We start from the raw sequence: 21445 nt of genomic DNA, 5'->3' as shown, positions 1-21445 counted from the left end.
CTTTTTTTCCTTTGGTGGGCCATGGCAACCAAACTTGTTCTTTACCTTTATATTGTTTAAAAGGTAACATTTCCAAAACCGGGTAACAAAATGAAAGACAGCATATACCAGATAGTTGGGGCACCATACAAAGTGTGTGTTGCTTGCTGTCAACTCCACATGCAGGTTTCAGAAGGTGGAACTGTGCCCTCCCAGGTCTCAAAGTATCCATCCACCCGTGTGTTTGCGTATCTGGTATATGTATATGTATGTGTGTGTGAGTATATGCATGTGTGTGTGCGCACGTGTGTGTGTGTGTGTGTGTGTGTGTGTGTGTGTGTGTGTGTGTGTGTGTGTGTGTGTGTGTGTGTGTGTGTGTGTGTGTGTGTAAAAAATTAACTCGGCAACTCCCATCATGTCACCCTGTGCCATCATGTCAAGTTTGATTAAGCCTTATTAATAATTTTTATTCGATATATGATTACATTTTTCGGGGTCCCTCATCATGCGTAACACTCGACCCAAGCAAAGCCAATGGAAATCTGATGCAACGACCACCCCACATTTGGCAGTGTATAATCAGCAGAAGCCTACAGGCCTGATGTCTACGACCCACCAGCAAACCAAGATGGTGGCCATATTATTTAGTCTGGGTGTCATGGTGGGTAGAGTCAAGCGACAAGTTTGGGTGGGGTATAGCAGCTGTCCTACCAATCGGTGCACATTAAAAAAAAATCGAAGCCCAACAATAATCACAACAACAACAACAACAGCAACAACAACAACAACCATGCAATGCTCTTGTAGACATGCGACATGTCGCTGGTAAAAACAGGTTTAACAGAGGATAGAAAAAAAAACATTTCTATTCAATTCCAATCATATGTTAAGAATTTGGACTTGCTATAATTAGGCTTAAACCTCATCAGGACCAGGTGAGACCGTTTAGAGGAATGGTGGGGGAATGATAAGCATACCTGTACAGTACATAATTTTTTGACACCACATGTTTGTGCGTATTGCTATTTGGTACAACTCTCTAATTTGGGCAATATGCGAGAGGTTGTTAAATGGATAATTATTAGTTAAAGGTGATGTTTCTTTTATTTTTTCTTTTCCCAAAATTTGTTTTTGTGAAATCAAATTCCTAACCCAATAGTTGCACTTCAGTCTATGATTGCCATTCACATACAACATGAAAACACCTCGATGCGTGTATTTGGTTTCTGTACACAGTACACAAAGCAACGACACTCTGAGACAGAGAGATTCTGTCCACACAGCAACTGCACTCTGAGATAGCAATCATTGTAACTAGCTGTCAGGAAATTAATTAAAAGACTATGTTACGGATTTGTCACTTCCGTTGATGGTTTTCATCCACTGTAAACATTTCTGATTCTATGTACTATTATTGTTTTCAAAAGGTTTCTTGTTTATTAACTGTTTTCAAAAGGTGAAAAGTTAGTGTTAAAAGAAATCGGAAACCGGATCGGGAACCGGACGACGAAGAGGAAGAGGAGAAAAAGAAAGCGGAGCGAATGAGTCGGAGAAGAAAGCCGAGTTGCTTTGCGGTCTGGAGCGAACGTTGGCGAGCAAGAGTCACGAGTGAACTTTTGGTTTCCCGGGAAAGGGATTCCTGCGACAGAGTGGTTATCGCTGTGACAGATTAACCTGCGTGTCACGTTTTGCGATCAATTCAGGAGAGAATCATCGGCATGCCGTTGCGCCACGAGACAGGGCCGTCGGCCATTTTGACTCGCGCAGGACTTGCGCTTCGCTCACGGTTTCATCTCGTTTCGACCATTTTCACCGCATTCAGACGTCGATCTGGGGTGTGTGTGTGTGTCGTGGCTTTTGAGTGGAAAACCTGCGTGTCACCGACTGTGAGCGTGGAATGTCCATACCCGAGGGTGTGATTTCCCAGTCACCTGGAGGGCGCCTTTGGATTTCCCAGTCGCCTTGAGGGCGCCTTTGCCCCGCTTTGGCAGCAGGACTGTTCTCGCCATCCGAACGGGATTCTGGTCTCGATTGGACATTGTTCTGGCGATCGCTGGAGCGAATCAACTTTGGCTTGAAGCCAGGAATAAGAGACATTGGGGATGTTCTTGTTTCGCTCACTTGGAGCACAGTGAGTTACATATTACGAAACTGATGGTACCATCATAGGACATATTGATTGTACTTTTGATTACTATTATTGTTGTACTGTTATTCTTGTGTGATCTTAATACAATATTTGTTTGTGAGTAACAATTGGTGTGGCTTCACCATTGATCTTTGACATACAGAATAACACATTTTTCTGCCGTGACTCCTCTCGGGGCTCGGAGGTACACCGTGACCAGGGGGTCGGGGAGGAGCACGTGACAACTAGACCATTTTATATCTACATTGGCAGGCATATGCTAGTTCACACTAGCAGTGCTGTTAAGCTGGTAAGCAATCTGCTAATCCACCAATCCACTGACATATTGGGTCTGACAGACTGTGAGGTAAACAGAAGAATTTCCAATAACGGAAATTACCTGAGGTTTCACTCCACCCAGGAATCGAACCTGGGCAATATATAAATATAAATGAATGAAATGAATGAATGAATGATCGTTTTAAGGCCATTTTCCCCGGTAGAGCAGGGTTAGCCTTGCGGGTCCCATGACAATCATGGTTCCCTGTTTGAGGCAATGTTTTTATGGCCGGATGCCCTTCCTGGCGCCAACCCCTCGTCGCCTCCCACGACGCACAGGGATACGGTGTACCTATTCTAAACCGGGGTACACACCGGGATAATATATAAATATAAATGAATGATAATAATAATAAATGATAATATATGATAATAATAATGAAGATGAAACTTGGGAAAAGTTTCAATGAAATGTGTGTTGGGAGTGACCTGGGAGAGGAGCTTGTGTGGTGACCTTTTGAACTCCATCCTGCCCAGAGCAACTTCTACAAACATTGTTGTAGCTTTCTAATGAAAGCCAGATGGTCGAGACGCCATCTCGTCTGACCTATGGTGACATTGTAATACCCTTCTGCTCTTCCTCCTTGACATCAAAGAAACCACACGACTATATAGAGACTGAATTCTCCGAGTGTGAAAAGAACCTGGCTGGAAGTCTTGTGTGCTGTGTTATTAAATGTATCTGGTGTAAACTCTAAGTGAGTTTGTTCTTTCAAGTGTGATTAAATCGTTCACAAGAAAGTGATAGTCTCTGTTTCCTCAGTGATCATATTAGAGTAGAGAATTAAATACTACAACTGCTAAATCCTATACTATTGAGTACTGTACAATGCTTTGTTATTGAAATTAAGACTACCAATCTTTTTAGCAATGCAACACACAAGGTACAGGGTATCAATTAAAATACAGTACTTTCTGTTCAGACTTAAGTTTTGATAACCGCAATGGATGTATTGTCAATGTGGCATTAAATTGTGAAGATGAAATTTCAATATGTACTTTTGGAATTGGAGAGAAGGTGGTGTGGGTTGTGATGGTGATTTAGATCATTGCTGACAGTAGGGGAGGTTAGGGGTCAAACTTTCTGCCACATTTGTGTATGTAATAAACATATGTAACTTCGTTACAAAACATTGTTTGTAAGTTTAACCATCAAAGTAATGTTAAAACAAGACCGATAGTCTAAACTTAGCCGAGTTTGGATCTGCTGAGTGGTGGATCTGCTGTCCCCCAGATCCTCAGCTCTGATTGGTGGACGTTTGTGAGGGACGTACAGTACATACATACACCGGACAGACAGACAAACACTGTTCCAGACAGCATTGACCTACAGGCTACGCAGTAAAAAATGGTTGCAAAACCACGTGACCGATGACGTCATCAACTTCTTTTTTTTGTCGACCAATTTATCCATCGATCACACTCAATAAATTTCATACTGTCCGGATTAAGTGTTCTACTTGTCAAATTATGACGTCATAATGGAGGTGCTTATAACATAATTAACATATCTTATTCCCCATGGACAGTACTTTGCAAAGAGCCATGTTTAAATTTTTTCTATGGAGCGGTTTCGGAGATATAGAGGGGCAAAGTTTTTCGTTTTTTCCCCAAGATTGTGCCCGTACGGTGTAATCTATGACATCATAATTGGCATTAAATACTCCTACAGGAGGGGGCACTCCTTTGGTGAAAATTTTGTGTCAATTGGAATAACAAAAAATGAATTTTAAAGCGAATAAACCCACAAAATCCCGGTGGAAGAATGACAACATAAAATCAATACTGATAAACATAAAATATAAACATAAAATCATATCATAAACATATAAAATAATCATGTATCATAATAATATAAAATCATAAAAACATGAAATCAAACATAAAATAAACATGCCTTTCAGGCTGTGGTACCCTAATAATGACTAGAACTGTCGCTTATAACTGTGAGCAGTTATTCCGGGTACCGAACAATGCTCGTTTCAATGACGATGCCATCCCACGCCACACATTTCTATCATGATGTCATCCGATCCTGATGTCCTTCCACTTTGTCTGTTCCAATGACCATGTCACCCTATTTCGTCATTTCTAATCAAACTATATTTCTCATGGCTTGTCGATCCCAAGAACTGCCACTTATAACAGTGAGCCATGATTTATATGTGGGCACTTACAAAACTCTGTGAGACATGTGGAATAAAGTTTGATAAGTATGACATCATAGTTCACACAGTTTGGTAGCCATATTGGATTGAAGGAAAACCTTAAAAATTTATCATCTGAAACTTCTTAATGGTTCATTTTCCGATTCATGCTATGATTCGTGTTCAAAATATGACATTCAATTAAAATAAGTTGTTCCTCGATCATATAACTGACGTCTGTAGACACAGACGCTTACCCAGCCTTTTGCTTCAAGTGTGTGGTGTAAATATTAATATTATTACAAATTTTTTATACTAATAACATCCCCCCTCCCTTAGGGTTTTTTTCCACCTTGGACAAACGCTGTGTTAAAGTGTTTATTGGTACTATAGTGTCTCGAATTACACATTCCAACCGTTACGATGGCAGCGAAACAAGGAAGCTACATGGCAGCTTTCAAACTTAAGGTAACAGAAGTTGCTGAAAACTTTGGTAACAGAGTGGTGGCATGGGATTTTAATGTCAACGAGGCAAACGTTCAACTTTAGCGAAACCCTAAGGACAAGCTCAAGTCCCAAGGCAATGCCTTAGAAACAGGAAGAATTAATAAGATATACCAAACGCAACATTTCTAGTTCACAACGCTTGTGGGAAATGATGTCTTGGACTGGCTGCATGTATAATGCGCAACCTAACATCTTGATAAATATTTTAGTGAAAAAAAGCGTATTACATTTGGAAAAGTCCTGTAGTTCTTAAATCGAGCACCGCTAAGGCAGGCCTTTTGCCAAACCCTCAGTTGTTTTGTTTATCTGTATTTTGTGATATTCGACCCTCAGTTGTGATAATCGAGAATCGATATGTCAAAACAGACGAGAAGGAAACAAAAATATTCCGCACAATCTACATGAAGGTAATCAATGAAATTAGTTATTGCTCAAAAATTTTCAGAATCGTGAAAAACATAATTTTTTTCCTAATATTTTGATACTGCTTCATAATAGCAACAACAACAACATACAACATGCATTTTAAGGCCATTTTCCCTGCTAGAGCGGGGGTTAGCCTTGCGGGCCCCATGACAATCTTCTCCATTTTGCCCTATTTTCTGCATCCCCCCTTGTTAATCCCCTTGCCCGCATTTCTTCTTCCACCATCTTTAGCCAAGTCTTTCTCGGTCTTCCCCGTGCACTTCTTCCTTCTACATTAATTTCCATCACTCTTCTCAACCAGTCACTCTCATCCTTCCTCAACACATGACCAACCTGTTTCTCAACTGCTTCATAATAGCGAGTGTTTAATATTAACATTGTGGTTAACAGATATTGAAAATTATTGCTATATAAATGATATTGTGCATCACATGATACAAAGGGGAGTTCTACATGCCAGTACAGGACGTGGCAGCGTGTGTTTGGGGCTTAACATCACTTCAGTTTTTCATAAATCTTATGAGAGTCCTAAAATTGAAAGGGTAACAGTCACTGTAAATATGAATACTTAACTGATTGTTCTGGCTGCACTGTTTAAATGCTACTTACTATGGCATTATTTAATCGAGTTATTATACAACGAACAATACATGGTTGCGTTTTACTTTCACAGGGAATAAAAAACATATGCTGAAGGAGTTTTTGAAGAACATCTTTACAAATAACTCACATATAAAAAAAGGTCCCTTGAATTTTGCTCGATGGAGATTTTACTGTAATCTGGGGGAAAAAGGTTCATAGAATCTCACTGAGGAATAGTTTCATAGGATGCTGGCACAATTATGCAATACTCAGGGAATCATAAAGACAACTTTTTCTTTGTTTCTCAATTTAGTTTGTAGGAATGTTCACTCAAATGACTGGTCTTTATTTGCACTGAAAAATTATTACATGTCAAAGTGACAAAGTGACAGTCACAAAAACATTTTAACTGCACTGGGTGGTGAGGAGGTGAGTGAGGGGAGTTGGCGGAGTGAGAGGCCCCCATCGAAATTTTTCGCAATTTTTTTTCGCAACCACTGGGGATTTTGAATGCTCCTCTCAATACGTTTTTCTCTAACGTCTCGCGCACATTTTGACACCACATACATCCAAATCGGACTTACCATTCAGGTGTCACATGACAATTAGTAGTCACATGTCTTTAAAAAACTGCAATTTTTGCATATGTTTATGTACAACAAACATGTGAATAAGGGTTACATGCAATAGGACATTCACCCAAAATAATTTGTAAACATTATAATTTTCAACATGAGAAACAATTATTTGATATTGTACAGTGTACACGTTGCATGCAATCTCATGTATCTAATGTCAAGAATTGTAGGTTTCTGTGCAAAATGCATACAATCAGCATAGTGCATAACTAAGTAGGCAATAACTGGACAAATCAACATATTATGAAAAAAATAATTTCACCATCGCATTCATTACATGAGATCTATGCATGTGCAACTTTTAAAGTATATCAGACCATCTACGGCCGAGATCTGGGCGGGGGTGGGGGGGGGGGCTGGGAGTCTTCCCCGTTACCCCAGTGTCAGGAAAATCTCAAAATCACGCAGTTCAGTTCGGGTTAAGGGTCTTGTTCCGTCCGCATTTTGTATCTCTATGGAAGAGTATCAAGTGCATGTGATAATGGTTGATCTCCTGCCTTGATCCATCCAGCATTAAATGTTGGAAAGACAGCAAAAAAATTGTTTTCCTTGAGCTGAAGACATGGGTGGTAAGGGGCATCATCCAGGATCATGATAATTTTGTGACACTGCCTTCCCATCTTGACGTCAAGCTTTCTCAGGTAGAGCTCAAAGACACCCATGCTATGTTATTGTTATGACAGTCTGAAGGCAAGTCCTTCCAGTCAATTCTCTCGAAACAGGAGAATTGTCAAACATTATTTTGTTCCTGTCAAACGAAATGTTTTGATTTATTTTCTGATGACGAGCAGTTTCTCCTTCTCATCCAACAGGTTGACACACAGCATAACAGTGATCCACTCATTGGTTGACTTGCTACCCGATCAGTCCGCTCCTTTGAAATGTAGAGTCAAATTGATCGACGTCTTGAAGAATAGCCCAGTTTCATCCATATTGAAGACGTCTCTCTGGATGGATCCTTCACAATGTCTGGGAAGTTTCAACTTCCAGGCCTCTAAGCGCTGTGTCGCGTACACAAGTCTCACATGCAAAATGAAGGTGTTTATTGCTTTGTTGACCATCTTTCAAATTTTTGGCTAGCGATCGGGGAGGCATTCTGCCCGAACCCTTCCATCCAGTTGTGCTTCTACTTGAGAATCATCTGCATTTGTCTTGTCACAGTGATGTCCTTGCAAGTTCCTCCCTCAGCAATATCCTGGGCACTAAATTATTGATGCTCGTACAATACATCCAAATCACTTTATCTCCAAAGAAAGTTGATTTTCAGCAAGCTTTCCAGGATTTGCATTCATATCCATGATCATAGAAGAAACAGTGAAGTTAAAATGCAGTACTGTACAGTACAGTATGCACTATAATTGCAATTTATTTACCAGTTTCGATGAGTGGAACAAGTCCAACAATTGCCGCCTGGGCAGGAAATCATATCCGCCAATACTTTTCCTGGCTCAACGCAGTAATATGCTAGCCTAAGATATTCCTGCAAAAAATAGACTATAGCACTGTAATTACTGTGTATTGTCCTTGCGATTACACAATGCCTTCAGAAAGTATTCACCCCCTTTATCTTTTTCACATTTTGTTGTGTTACAGCCTGAATTAAAAATGTGATGTTTGATGAAATTGATGAAATTGAGATTTTTTGTCACTGATCTACACATCATACCCCATAATGTCAAAGAGGATTTTTTTTTCCAGAAATGTTTGTAAAATAATTGAAAATTAAGAGCTACAATGTCTTGAGTCAATAAGTATTCAACCCCTTCGCTATGACTCTCCAAATTGAGCTCAGGTGTAACCAATTTCCTTTTGATCATCCTTGAGATGTCTCTACAACTTGATTGGAGTCCACCTGTTGCTAATTTAATTAAATGGACATGGTTTAGAAAGAAACACACCTTTCTATATAAAGTATCACAGTTGACAGTGCAGGTCAGAGCAGAAACTCTAATATGAATTACAATGAACTGTCTGTAGAACTCCAAATAGATTTATGAGGAGGCATTGATCTGGGGAAGGGTATAAAACAGTATTTCTGGAGTGATGAAAGTTCCCAAGAGCACATTGATCTCCATCATTAGGAAATGTAAAGAATATGGAACTACCCAGACTCCTCCTAGAGCTGGCAGTCTGACAAAACTGAGCAACCGAGCAAGAAGGACCTTGGTCAGGGAGGTGACCAAGAACCCAATGACCACTCTGACAGAACTACAGAGTTCTTTGGCTGAGATGGGAGAACCTGCTGGAAGGACAACAGTCTTTCCAGGACTTCACAGATCTAGGCTTCATGAGAGTGACTAGACAGAAACCACTCCTGGGAAAAAGCCACGACAGCATGCCTGGAATTTGCAAAAAGGCACGTGAAAGACTTTGAGAAAGACGTGAAAGTTTATTTGGTCTGATGAGACAAAAATTGAACTATTTGGCTTGAATGCAAACCACTACGTCTGGCGGAAACCGATCATAGCTCATCAACAATCTAACACCACCCCTACCGTGAAGCAGGGTGGTGGCAGCATCAGGCTATGGGGATGTTTTCCAGTGACAGGGAATGGGAGACTTGTAAGGATAGAGGGAACAATGAATGGAGCCAAATACAGGCAAATCCTTGAGGAGAACCTGCTTCAGAGTACAAAAGTCCTGAGACTGCGGCGAAGATTTACGTTCCAACAGAACAATGACTCCATGCATACCGCCAAAGCAACACTGAGCTTCAGAATAAGAACATGAAGGTCCTTAAGTGGCAGAGCCAAAGCCCAGGCTTACAGTCCATTGATAATCTGTGGAAAGACTCTAAGATTGCTGTTCACCGACACTCCACATCCAAATTGATAGAGCTTGAGCAAATCTGCAAGGAAGAATATGAGAATAGGAGAAGCTCCCCAAATCCAGATGTGCAAAGCTGATACAGACTTACCCAAGAAGACTCGAAGCTGTAATAGCTGCAGAGGCGCTTCTACATAGTATTGACTTAGGGGGTTGAATACTTATGTAAATGAGATGTTTCTTATTTCATTTTTAATTCTTTTGTAAAAGTTTCTAAAAACAAAATTCCACTGTGACATTATGGGTTATGTATATCTGTGACAGAAATCTCAATTTTATCCATTTTTAATTCAGGCTGTAACACAACAAAATGTGAAAAAGTCAAGGGGTGTGAATACTTTCTGATAGAACTGTACACACACAAATACATAGATATACACATACTTACATGTGCAGCACTTAAGCCACCAAGAGGAGTAAATTAGATTTTAGTGGTGAAAGTTTTTCATTACTGTAAAAGTCCAAATACATTTTCAGTGATCTTTGACTTTTCAACACATCAAGATGGGTTTGGTTTTGAAAACCCCTACCAGTATCAAACGATTAATAATGACATGCCATGTCTGCTCCTTATTTTATGCCATTCTCTCTTCTCTGAACACTTTATCAACAACTTCCACCCCAAATTTCCCATATTTCATGCCATTCTCCAATCACGACTCATAAATAGAAGATGTGCTGACCATTCAAAATAAAAAGAGCTATCGATCCTTTGGGGGTACAGCAGGACACCACTCGATCTTGTGATTGCATTCTGATGGACCGCGTCATTGGCAAAAATGTGATGCGGATGTAAAGAAACTAGTAGGAATAACAGGTTTTAGTTCCACAATAACACTTTAATTCGTGTTTTTTACGGAATCATGATATTTATATGCAAATGCAAGATCCATCTATACTCCCAAGAAGGTTCCCCCATCACTCTCCAGAAAACTCTGCTCTATAACTATACTCTTTAACACCCTACTCTTTAGTTCGGAAGAATGCGGAGGGATGTTATCCACAACGTCCGTTCCAGTTTAAATGCAAGTTGGTATAATTTAAAGCACTTTAGTTAAGGGTAGATACATTTATTATCAATTCTGTCAGTTCGATTTTGCATTTGTTTCTGACCTGCCCAAAAAAGGTTTTTATCCTGCCAAAAGTTTTGCAGCATGATTGTGGAGGGGGGCCCCATTTACCCCCAAGTCAGTCATATTCCGATCTTAATGTACGGACACTTATAAATCCCACAATGTTACCTCACCTTCTTCTTCATTTTCACATTCTTGAAGATGGCGTGTACCCTCCAGGTCTTGGCAAACATTGCTCCAAATGCTGTTGTGTACCCCACGGTCAGAACCCATGTTCGCACCTACACACAGTCACATGCTTTTACAATATCCCATTATCCATATCGATTTGCAGGAAAAAATATATGCTGTTTTCTCAATGATTGTAAGAACACAATGTAATTCAAAACAAATTCCACAGCCTCGAGTAAAATATTGATAGTCATGGATCCAGTCACCAAAATTTGAGAGAAACGGACATGGCATGCTATACTTTTTGTTTGTTTTTTCTATTAATTTGGACATTAAGGTCCGCTGAATGAGAGGTCTGCTCTGCCGAAAACCTTGCGAAAAAAATTTGTGGCCATTTTTGTATATGCAGCCTTTCTTTTTTGACCGAAAAATGTGAAAGACGTTTTGTTTCTTAAAATCCTCAGTGGGTTGTGTAGGCTGTCAATAAATGCATCCCAGATACACAGAACACATGTGTTGACAACATCAAGTTGAGAAATACACTTACAAAACCTTTCCAAATGATTTAGAATCATTTTTATGCAAAAACGCCCCCGATTTTTTTTGCATTTTTTCATTATTTTCATCTTGCTAAAAATAATTGTGGCCAACGGACCCAGATGTGGTTGAACAGTCAGTTCAGTACTGCGTGGATGTGTCAAGAAAACAGGGCCAAGAGTTCACCATCATCACATGCGACTAAGCAATCGATGAAGTGGTTCTGGGTCTGCAAAAGAAGAACCCCCAGAAGTATGCCAAACTTATCTTGTGCATGGGTGGCATCCATATTGCTCAAAATTTCCTGGGAGCAATTGGGCATTTGATGCAGTCCACTGGAATCGAAGACATCATGGTAGAAGCTGATGTCTGTCTCCGTGGAACAGCAAACAAGATCATCAGTGGAAAAGACTACTACGCAATGCTGCGTGCCCACACTGTGGTGCATGTAGCCATGCTCGCCCTACACTGGGAAGCATTTGCCAGATGGTTGATCATTGAAGAGAAGGACCTGGAGTGCATGTCTGTGCTTGCCATCAATGTCCAGCTACTCCTAGATGCCCTGTCAGAAAAGGATGTAGAGAAGGCATCTTCTACATGTGCTGATGCAACCGACCAACTGAAAAAGCTGTCACGTTTGATGGCTGAGTTTCATGAAGTATGTACGTCACCTACCACAAAGCTATGGCTAATGTACATGTTCAGAAAGATGAAGATGAAGAAAGCCTGGATGTTCAGGAAGATGTTGTGACAGCAGCTAGGTGATACATGGTGTCACTGTATGAGAGGAGTGACTTCGGTGGTAATTTGGATGCACTGCGAGCCCATCTCTTTGGTAACATCAAAGGAGACATGCGTTGCCTTCCACCTACCGAAGATGCCTTCCAGTTACACCTTCGCCGAGCCCTGCATCAGTTGGCTGTATGCAAGCGAGCACACATGTTTCAGCCAACCTACCCTGCTGCCACTGACTTTGGCAGAGAGCATGTCAATGGTAAGTTGGTGGCAACCATGATGCTGAAGGAGGCAAAACCTGCAGAATTCAAACGCAACAAATACTGTCACTGCAAGAAAAGCATGTGTGCCCTGTGCTCCTGTCAATGTGAAGTGTTTCATCGCATGTCTCTGCACCGGGGACCCCAACAAATGTTCAGGGATTGAACTCACACTCGAAGACAGTGACATGTATTACACATTATAAGTTATTTTGTTCAGTGCAATGTTCATTTCATGTGATATTACAGACGTTGTTGCCAGTAATTTTTTATTTTATTATGTTCAATTATTTTGTTCAGTTTAAGTTTAATTTCATTTTTTCTACATACTGATCACTAATCTGCCCAAATTCAGCTGCGTAACGATCATTGTTTTGTTGGCTTGTCATGCTGTGTACATTTTGTTAAAAAAAATCATTCTGCTGTTTTGTATTTCTTGTGTTACAAGTATTTTCTTTGGGGGCACAGGGTTCTGTTAAAATTAAAAAGATGCCTTGGCCAGAATGTTTAATAAAATGGACATAAACTACCATGATGCTAAATATACGGTATGTCTCTAGGTTTTTTTTAGCGTAAGGGTAATAAAATCTTAATCTTGATCCGAGATGATCTTTGATCCAATCAAAATCATTGATTTTGGTTTGATTTTCAGAATGTTTAATGTGGAATGACTATAATGTTTGGTGAAAAGAATGACACATTGGCTGATGTCATAACTCAGGGCATTTTTTTTTTTTTTTTTTTTTTGTATACAAGATCGAGGCTCGTGAAAGAGCGAACATTAATCACACAGAAAGACAAACCGACACATAAAACATATAACATCGGGAGCGGTAGACAAGATGGGGAGAGAGGGGGAAGGACACAAACACAACATTTGAGAGCAGGGACCGAAAGACATGGAGACATCGAGAGATCTGAGAGAGGGCGAGGGCTTTGGGGGGGGGGGGCATGGGAAGGGGGCGGTGGGAGAGGTATAAAACATATGGACACTGCCAGGACTTCCAGGAAAGAAGTTGGAATTTCAAACAAGGTGGATCTGGGGTGAATTAGCGGGGGTAGAAAAGATCAAGGTTTTGGATGGGGGAAGATAAGAGATGGTGGTGAACAGCTGTTTTAAAGACCTGGAGGGAGGAGTGGGATTGAAGGGAGTGAGGGAGTTTGTTCCAGAGGCGGGAGAAAAGAGGAATGAAAGAGTGAAGGTGAGCAGAGAGCCGAGATTTCGGCAGTTTAACCATCAGAGGGTTGCTGGCAGATCTTGTGCGACCTGTAGGAATATTTGGGGGACAGAGCACAGAGAGAGCTGGGGGTGCAAGGCCGGAGAGGAGTCGGTAGAAGACAGAAAGACCACCTACCTGCCTGCGGTGAGTGAGTGAAAGGCCCTCAGAGATAGCTTCATCGCGGGAGATTCCAATAATTCTGAAAGCTTTGGTTTCAACAGCGTGAAGCCGAGCTAGGTGTGAGGCAGGAGCACCGGCCCATAGGGGAGAACAGTATTCCATTGAGCTGCGGATGAAAGCCTTGTATGTGGTGAGGAGCTCAGGTGTGCCGAGGAAGGACTTCGCACGACGGAGGATGCCCAGTCGGCGACTGGCTTTGGAGGCCAGCTTGGAAATGTGGTTTTCCCGAGAAAGATCATGGCAGATAGTGAGACCCAAAATCTTGAGCGACAGAACTTCTTGGAGAGGATTGTTGAGAAAGTAGATGGGAGGGTTGTCCAGTCGATCTTTTCGGAGAGACATAGTAAGAGTGTGAGATTTGTCAGGATTGAAAGACATGTTCCACTTGTTTGACCAGTCTGTGATTTTGTCCAGGTCTTCAGAGAGTGAGGAGGCAGCAGACTGCTGATCTGAGGGAAGAGGAATGGAGCGGCAGAGAGTGGAGTCATCAGCAAAGAGATAGAGAGGATTTTCGAGAGAGTCAGAGAGATCATTGATGAAGACCAGAAAAAGCACGGGGCCCAGAACACTGCCTTGGGGAACTCCAGCCTGGACAGGAAGAGGAGATGAGAGAAACCCATTCAGGGCCACACGTTGACGACGACTAGAGAGGAAGTCCGCCAGCCATGCGTGGAGATTTCCATGGATACCAAAGGAGGAGAGTTTGGTGAGCAGAGCGGGGTGCCAGACCGTGTCGAAGGCACGTGATATGTCGAGGGAGACAGCTCTAATTTCCTGTTTGGCATTGAGGACCTCCATCCATTGTTGAGACAGCAGAAGCAGCATGTCCAGAGTAGAGTGACCTGGTCTGAAACCAAATTGATGATCAGAGATCAAGCCATTGGAGAAGAGGAAAGATTTCATATCCGAAGCAATGATGGATTCCATGACTTTGCTGATAATTGGGAGAAGGCTGATTGGTCTGTAGTTGCTAGGATCTGTTTTTGCACCTTTTTTGTGCAAAGCGGTGATGTTGGCTGATTTCCAAGCAGATGGCAGTTGACCTTGAGCAAAAGAGAGGGTGAAGAGAACAGAGAGAGGGTGAGATAGAGCAGCAGAGCAGGATTTTAGGACCCGTGGGCTGATGCCGTCGGGTCCAGTTGCAGAATCAGAGTCGAGGGTTGACAGAAACTTTTCCACCTTGTCAGGAGGAAAGGACACGGAGTCCAGGAGAAGCAGGGTACGACTGGGTATGGTGGGTACAGAGAGGGATGGGTTTGGGACACAAGATTTAGAGGCAAACACAGAGTTGAGGCATTCAGCTTTTTCACGTGCGGAGTCAGCTGTGTAGCCGTTTGAGGTAAGGGAGGGGATGGAGGGGGAACAAACACCAGAAACGGATTTGACCAGACGCCACCAGGATTTGGAAGAGGGAGACAGATAAGAGAGTTCGGTCTTGAGAACGGAGAGATATTGTTTCCTGGCTCTCCTGAGGGTGGACACACACTTGTTTCGGGCTTTGTGAAAGGAAATGAGATTTCCTTCCGTTGGATTTGCTTTCCAGGAGACGAAGGCAAGTTGTTTCTGGGCAACAGCCTCACCACAAGATTCCGTGTACCATGGACGGGAGGAAGGGTATGACAACTGAAGACGAGATGGGATAAATCTGTGCATGAGAGAGAGCAATTTACTTTGGAAGAATTCCCAGGATGAGTTGATGTCAGAGGTGGTAGAGATGGGAGACCAGTCCAGATGATTGATGGCTGCTTGAAGACCGTGCCAGTTGGCCTGAGTGAAATGCCAGACTCGTCGACGCTGAGCAGGCTCCCTGAGGATGGTCAGAGAGATGTCCACTTTAACAAGGACATGATCAGATGATCCGATCGGAGCAGAAGAAGAGCAGCAGACATTTTCAGGGAAGTTAGTCATAACCAAGTCCAGAAGAGAAGATGTTCCGTTGACTGAGATCCGGGTCGGGAAATTGACAGATTGTGTCAGTCCCAGTGAGTCGCAGAAGTCCTTTGCTGAAGAGCCATGGCTGGTGAGAGAGGTACCCACACCCAGCCAACTGGCATGGTGACAATTGAAATCACCACATATGAGGAAGAGAGAGTTGGGATGAGTAGATAGAAGTTGGTCCATATCATCAGACAGCGAGATGTAGATGGAGTCATCACTGTTTGGTGGACGGTACAACACACATATGAACAAGAGGTGGGAGCGAAGGGGAAGCCGTAGCCAGAGGTATTCCTGGGGGTGAGGTGGAGAGAGTGCAGTGCAGGGCGAGTGAGGAAGAGAGTTTTTGATAAAGATAGCAACCCCGCCTCCGGGACGAGGCTCAGGTCTATCATATCGGAGGAGGGAGTAGCCCGGGAGAGATACTATGGAATCAGAGACATCATAAAGGAGGAAAGTTTCTGTTAAGCAGATCACGTCTGGTTTGACAGAAGCAACCTGTATGGAGAGATCAGTTAAGTTTGAACGAAGGCCCCGGATGTTTGAGGACCATACCGTTAATGAAGAGGAAGGGGGAGCATCAGATACAGAACAGGGGGGAGGAGGGGTAGGGTAAGATGTGGAAGAGGTGGAAGAGATAGGGACAGCTGTTGAAGGTGTGTCAGAGATTTCAGAATAGCTCGGAGAAAGGGAAGGATGGGGCGGACAAAAGGTTTGATGGTGATTGGGTGAGCCACAATGAGGTGTTATTTGAGGAGGGGGAAGAGCGAGGCAGAAGGTTGGGGGAGATGGAGGTGAGAGTTTGAAGGGGGAAGAAGCGGGGAGGACGCTTTGAGGAGGGGGAGTGAGAGGGGGGAAATTGAGAAGCAATGAGGGTGGGGAGATTTGAAGGGGAGGGGTGAGGGGGGAGTTTGGGAGGAAGGGACAAGGGGAGGGATTTGAAAGGGATGGGATATGGGGGAGATTTGGAGGGGAGGGGTGAGGCAGGAGTCTAGGAGGGGAGGGGCGAGGGGGCGTCTTGGCGGGGAGGGGTGAGGGGGTAGTTTAGGAGGGAGGGGGCAAGGGGGGAGATTTGAAAGGGATGGGTGATGGGGAAGATCTGGAGGGGAGGGGTGATGGGGAAGATTTGGAGGGGAGGGGTTATGGGGAAGATTTGGAGGGGAGGGGTGAGATTGGATTTTTGAAAGTGTACGATTTATGGGAAACGAACATTTATTGCAAAATGAGTTTCTTGTGACCTTCGAGTTAAAAATACGTTTAAGGACGCTGGATGGAGGATGGAGTGCAGGAGAGTTTAGGGAATGTAGAAAAAAGGCACTATAGGAGATGGATATTTTTTTTGGGATGAATTGATTTGGTGAGCAAGTCGAAAGCAGCTTTTTAAAGAAGAAGAAGAAAAAGGTGTTATAAAATATGACGGAATACATAACTTGAGTAGTGGGGCGGCTTAGCCCAAATATTCAAAAGAATTGTGCATTTTGTGATACAAGCACCAAATTTGGCACAAATGTACATTAATATGTTGCGAACATTTTCAGATATTGGGCCACTTGAAATTCCGTAATTTTGTTTTTCAAATTTTTTCAAATTTCGTAATTTCAAATTTTTCGGGTGACACCGTCACAATTTCGGTCTTCGAGGCCGGCCGATAGGCAAAGTGTGACCGGAAGGGACGGGGTTCTCCTGACCACGTGGCCCTCGATCTGGGAAGCGAGAGGCGTTCCATTAGTGGACGCGCCCCTCACGCCCGACTTTTGGGCGGCCCCGGCAGGCCGTTTGTTTTGACGTTCCGTGACAGGCCCCGCACCCCCACCTCCGGGCCGACCGGAAGCTTGTGCTGAGTACATCATACCTGAACAACTCAGTGAGGCAGAACACAGCAGTGCACACCAGGGTGACTCCTTCAGTGCATAAACCAATTAACCTGTCCACTGCAGGGCATATAGAAATGAAGTTATTTTCTGCATATAATAATAATATAAGTTCAGTTCTATATAACAATTTCTGTTATCACCACTACCACTACAACTACCACTACTACAAGCTTTGTCTGGAATTTTGTGGACTAACAGACAAACAGACATACAGACAAGCTGGGATCAAAACATTACCTCCTTCCACCATTGAGTGTAGAGGTAAACATCATGGAAATTATATCATGCCCTAGATTTAATTCATGCTTACCCGTGTATTTGCTTCACTGGTTCACAAGGTCTTTTGCATACATGTAATTCAGACTCTCGTCTTCATTGCTGACCACACAATGTTCGCAACATATTAATGTACATTTGTGCCAAATTTGGTGCTTGTATCACAAAATGCACAATTCTTTTGAATATTTGGGCTAAGCCGCCCCACTATATCGGCCGGCCTCGAAGACCGAAATTGTGACGGTGTCACCCGAAAAATTTGAAATTACGAAATTTGAAAAAATTTGAAAAAAAAAATTACGGAATTTCAAGTGGCCCAATATCTGAAAATGTTCGCAACATATTAATGTACATTTGTGCCAAATTTGGTGCTTGTATCACAAAATGCACAACAGGTTTGCTGTGCTGCTACACTAGAGGGGAAAGTGTAAACATTGAAGGTTAATGAGTGAAAACTATCTGGGGAAATGGGGGAGAAACACGTGGTCGAAGAACGAACGAACGAATAAGAATGAATAAACGAATGAGAACAGAGAAGGAAAAGGTTTTTTTTTTTTTTTTTTTTTTTTTGAGTTGAGATTTACACAAGGAAGTAGGCTATGGGTGAAAAGCCTGGGAATACAGAGAACGAAAGTTATTGGATCACAAACGACGGACCGCTGAGAGAAAAACAAAGCCTCAAGGTTGTACAGTGCACACTGTACAAGGCCTCAAGACACGACACGGCAAACAGACGATCAATTTATGAAAGATAAACACCGAGAAACAACCAAAGTTGCACACAATAACTTCACACACCGAAAGATAAATACAGTTTCGACAAAATACAATTGTGAACAGACTTAACTTCGAAAAACTTGGAGACCGTGTGGAGCTTCGAAAATCCCTCCCACCGTCTCCGAGATCTCGCTCGAGAGGCATAGTTGATTACTAATGAAGTCTCCGAGATCTCGCTCGAGGGCATAGTTGATTACTAATGAAGTAAAGATGAAAATAATGAAAAAATGCAAAACAATCGGGGGCGCTTTTGCATAAAAATGATTCTAAATCATTTGGAAAGGTTTTGTAAGTGTATTTCTCAACTTGATGTTGTCAACACGTGTTCTGTGTATCTGGGATGCATTTATTGACAGCCTACACAACCCACTGAGGATTTTAAGGAAAAAAAAACATCTTTCACATTTTTCGGTCAAAAAATAAAGGGCGCATATACAAAAATGGCCACAATTTTTTTTTGCAAGGTTTCCCGCAGAGCAGACCTCTCATTCAGCGGACCTTAATGTCCAAATGAATAGAAAAAACACAAACAAAAAGTATAGCATGCCATGTCAGGTCCAACCCATTATATTGAGCTTTTGAGCCTGTGGATCCCTGACTATGAGTCAAGAGAAATTATACATGAGCCAACCAAATGTCATGAGGCACACAGGATGTTATTGACAACAGATACAAACAACAACAACATGCATTTTAAGGCCATTTTCCCTGCTAGAGTGGGGGTTAGCCTTGACAACAGACAACACCAAGTATTCATGTCCAACCATTTTATATCTTGTTGGGCCTTTCTCTGCCCTAGCCTGGACCCTCACTCTCACTCCTACTACTGGCCATTGATAGGTTTGACATGGTATTCTTTGCTATTCTTCACAGTGTGTCTTGCATTGCTTTCAGATTTTGTGATTGTTGTTTTCAAACTCATAATTTGTACTCCAACACATTAACAGACCCCACCATCAGGTTTTCACAATGTGTGACTAATTGGTGGTCCCATTGCTTCAAATAACATATTTTCTACATTTTGAAGCACCATGATGTCTATTCTTTGCACTGCACCATGCAATGCCTTTCTTTGAAAAAACAAAACAAAACAAAAAACAATGAAAGACTTGCGTATATTGGCTGCTCTTCTGTGTTCTTCCATGGAATTTATTCCTCACACTTGACCTGTTTTTTTTTCCCTGTCTTCTCAATATGTCCCTGAATTTCTTCATCACAGCTTAGAGATTTTAACACCTGTTCCATCTTATAATCCACTACGTGGTCCCTCACCCCTCTTGAGGCAATGATCTTGAAACAGAGCAATGATCCTGCTCCCGGATTTGTGATATGCCGTGTCCGTTGATGATATTCTCAGTTATGCAAGTCACAATGCTGTGTGGGTAATTCTCACAATTATTGGAAATGGGTGTCCCATATCCTTTGCTGCAATAGTGTATGGAGGTATGTAGCAATAGTGTTGAAATAACTTTTGGCTGGCACGATAGTCTAGACCAGGGGTCGGCAACCTTAGGCACGCGTGCCACCATTGGCACACGGCAGCGTAATCATTGGCACACTGGCGAAAGCAGTGCCCTCTCCGCTGCATGCCAAATCGCCTCTTGAACAGCCAATGGCTGTTGTGCGTGTTGCACTATAACAGTATTCCGGTGTGATGGTGCAGGGTGATGAGGTAGATGGATCAGAGCAGAGTCACCATTCCAATTCCAAATTATTTTACTGGAATAATAATAATCAAGGATGATTGATGAAAGATGAAAGATGAAATCAAAGATTTTTGACATTTGTTTCCAATGCAATACTTTGTAAATGAGTTTCTGAAAGCAGTGTTTTGAAATGGGGTCCATGCATATAATAATTTGTAACCTCATTGGGGACAAATTTTACAATGATAAAATGATCATTACAATGTCCTGATTATATATGAGAGATAAATGTTTCTTTAAAATGTTGTTGCTATGCATGTAGCCTATATGGATGGAATAAAATTCCATGTCTGTTGGAAATATTTTTTTGATGTGGTGTCATAATTAAACTTAATGTTAAACTTAATGTTGATATGGCACACTAATTAACAAGAACATTTCAAACTGGCACTTCATGTCAAAAAGGTTGCCGACCCCTGGTCTAGACGTATGCACACTTGCCTCTAAGCTGTCTAGCCTGGGTTTGAATGTCAGCCCAGCTATAAATGGTCACTCTGGTGTTTCACAGGCAGAGTGATCCATTAATGCGTGTGCCATCTCCGGATGGACATTAAATTGGTGTTCTGTCTGTTTTGCGGATGTCGGTGGATGTTGGTGGATGTTAATGATTCGACGGTGTCCTCCGCGAAGAGTAGGCGAGTATTTGCCGGCACCATGACCAAATTCCAAACCCCTGCCCTAACCCGCATGGATACTGCATCGGCGGCACAGCCCCGCTCCCAGCAATGATTCAAAACAGTAGCCACAGGCTGCACACAAAATGAATGAATAACTTTCTTCAACCAAAATCTAGCCGGCTTGTTCTTGTCACCTACAAAAATCATATACCAGATTTTGCCATAATCTATCTACAACTTTTTGAAATATCATGCTATATATAGCTATATATAGCATGTATATATATGCTATATAGTATATATATATATATATATGGTATATATAGCATAACCCTGCGCATCGTAAGAGCATGACCAAGGGTTGGCGTCAGGAAGGGCATCCGGCCATAAAAACATTGCCTCAAACAGGGAACCATGATTGTCATGGGGCCCGCAAGGCTAACCCCTGCTCTAGCGGGGAAAATGGCCATAAAACGATCATTCATTCATTCATATTCATATAGCTTTTGTCT

General features: G+C 42.2%; 1 protein-coding gene across 1 annotated transcript in view; it reads right to left on the bottom strand.

Moving 5' to 3' along the window:
• The window catches only part of GABBR2 (gamma-aminobutyric acid type B receptor subunit 2), a 280931-nt gene that overhangs the window by 133342 nt on the left and 126144 nt on the right, over positions 1-21445 (bottom strand). The window contains exon 10 of the mRNA XM_078781075.1: positions 10819-10926. Within this exon, the coding sequence (XP_078637201.1) occupies positions 10819-10926 (108 nt within the window). The remainder of the gene's footprint in view (positions 1-10818; positions 10927-21445) is intronic.

Source organism: Myxine glutinosa, chromosome 6 (assembly GCF_964187855.1).
Source record: "Myxine glutinosa chromosome 6, kmMyxGlut1.1, whole genome shotgun sequence".
NCBI lineage: Eukaryota > Metazoa > Chordata > Myxini > Myxiniformes > Myxinidae > Myxine > Myxine glutinosa.
Note: the sequence above shows the minus strand (reverse complement) of the source record. Positions and strands in the feature narration are given on the sequence as shown.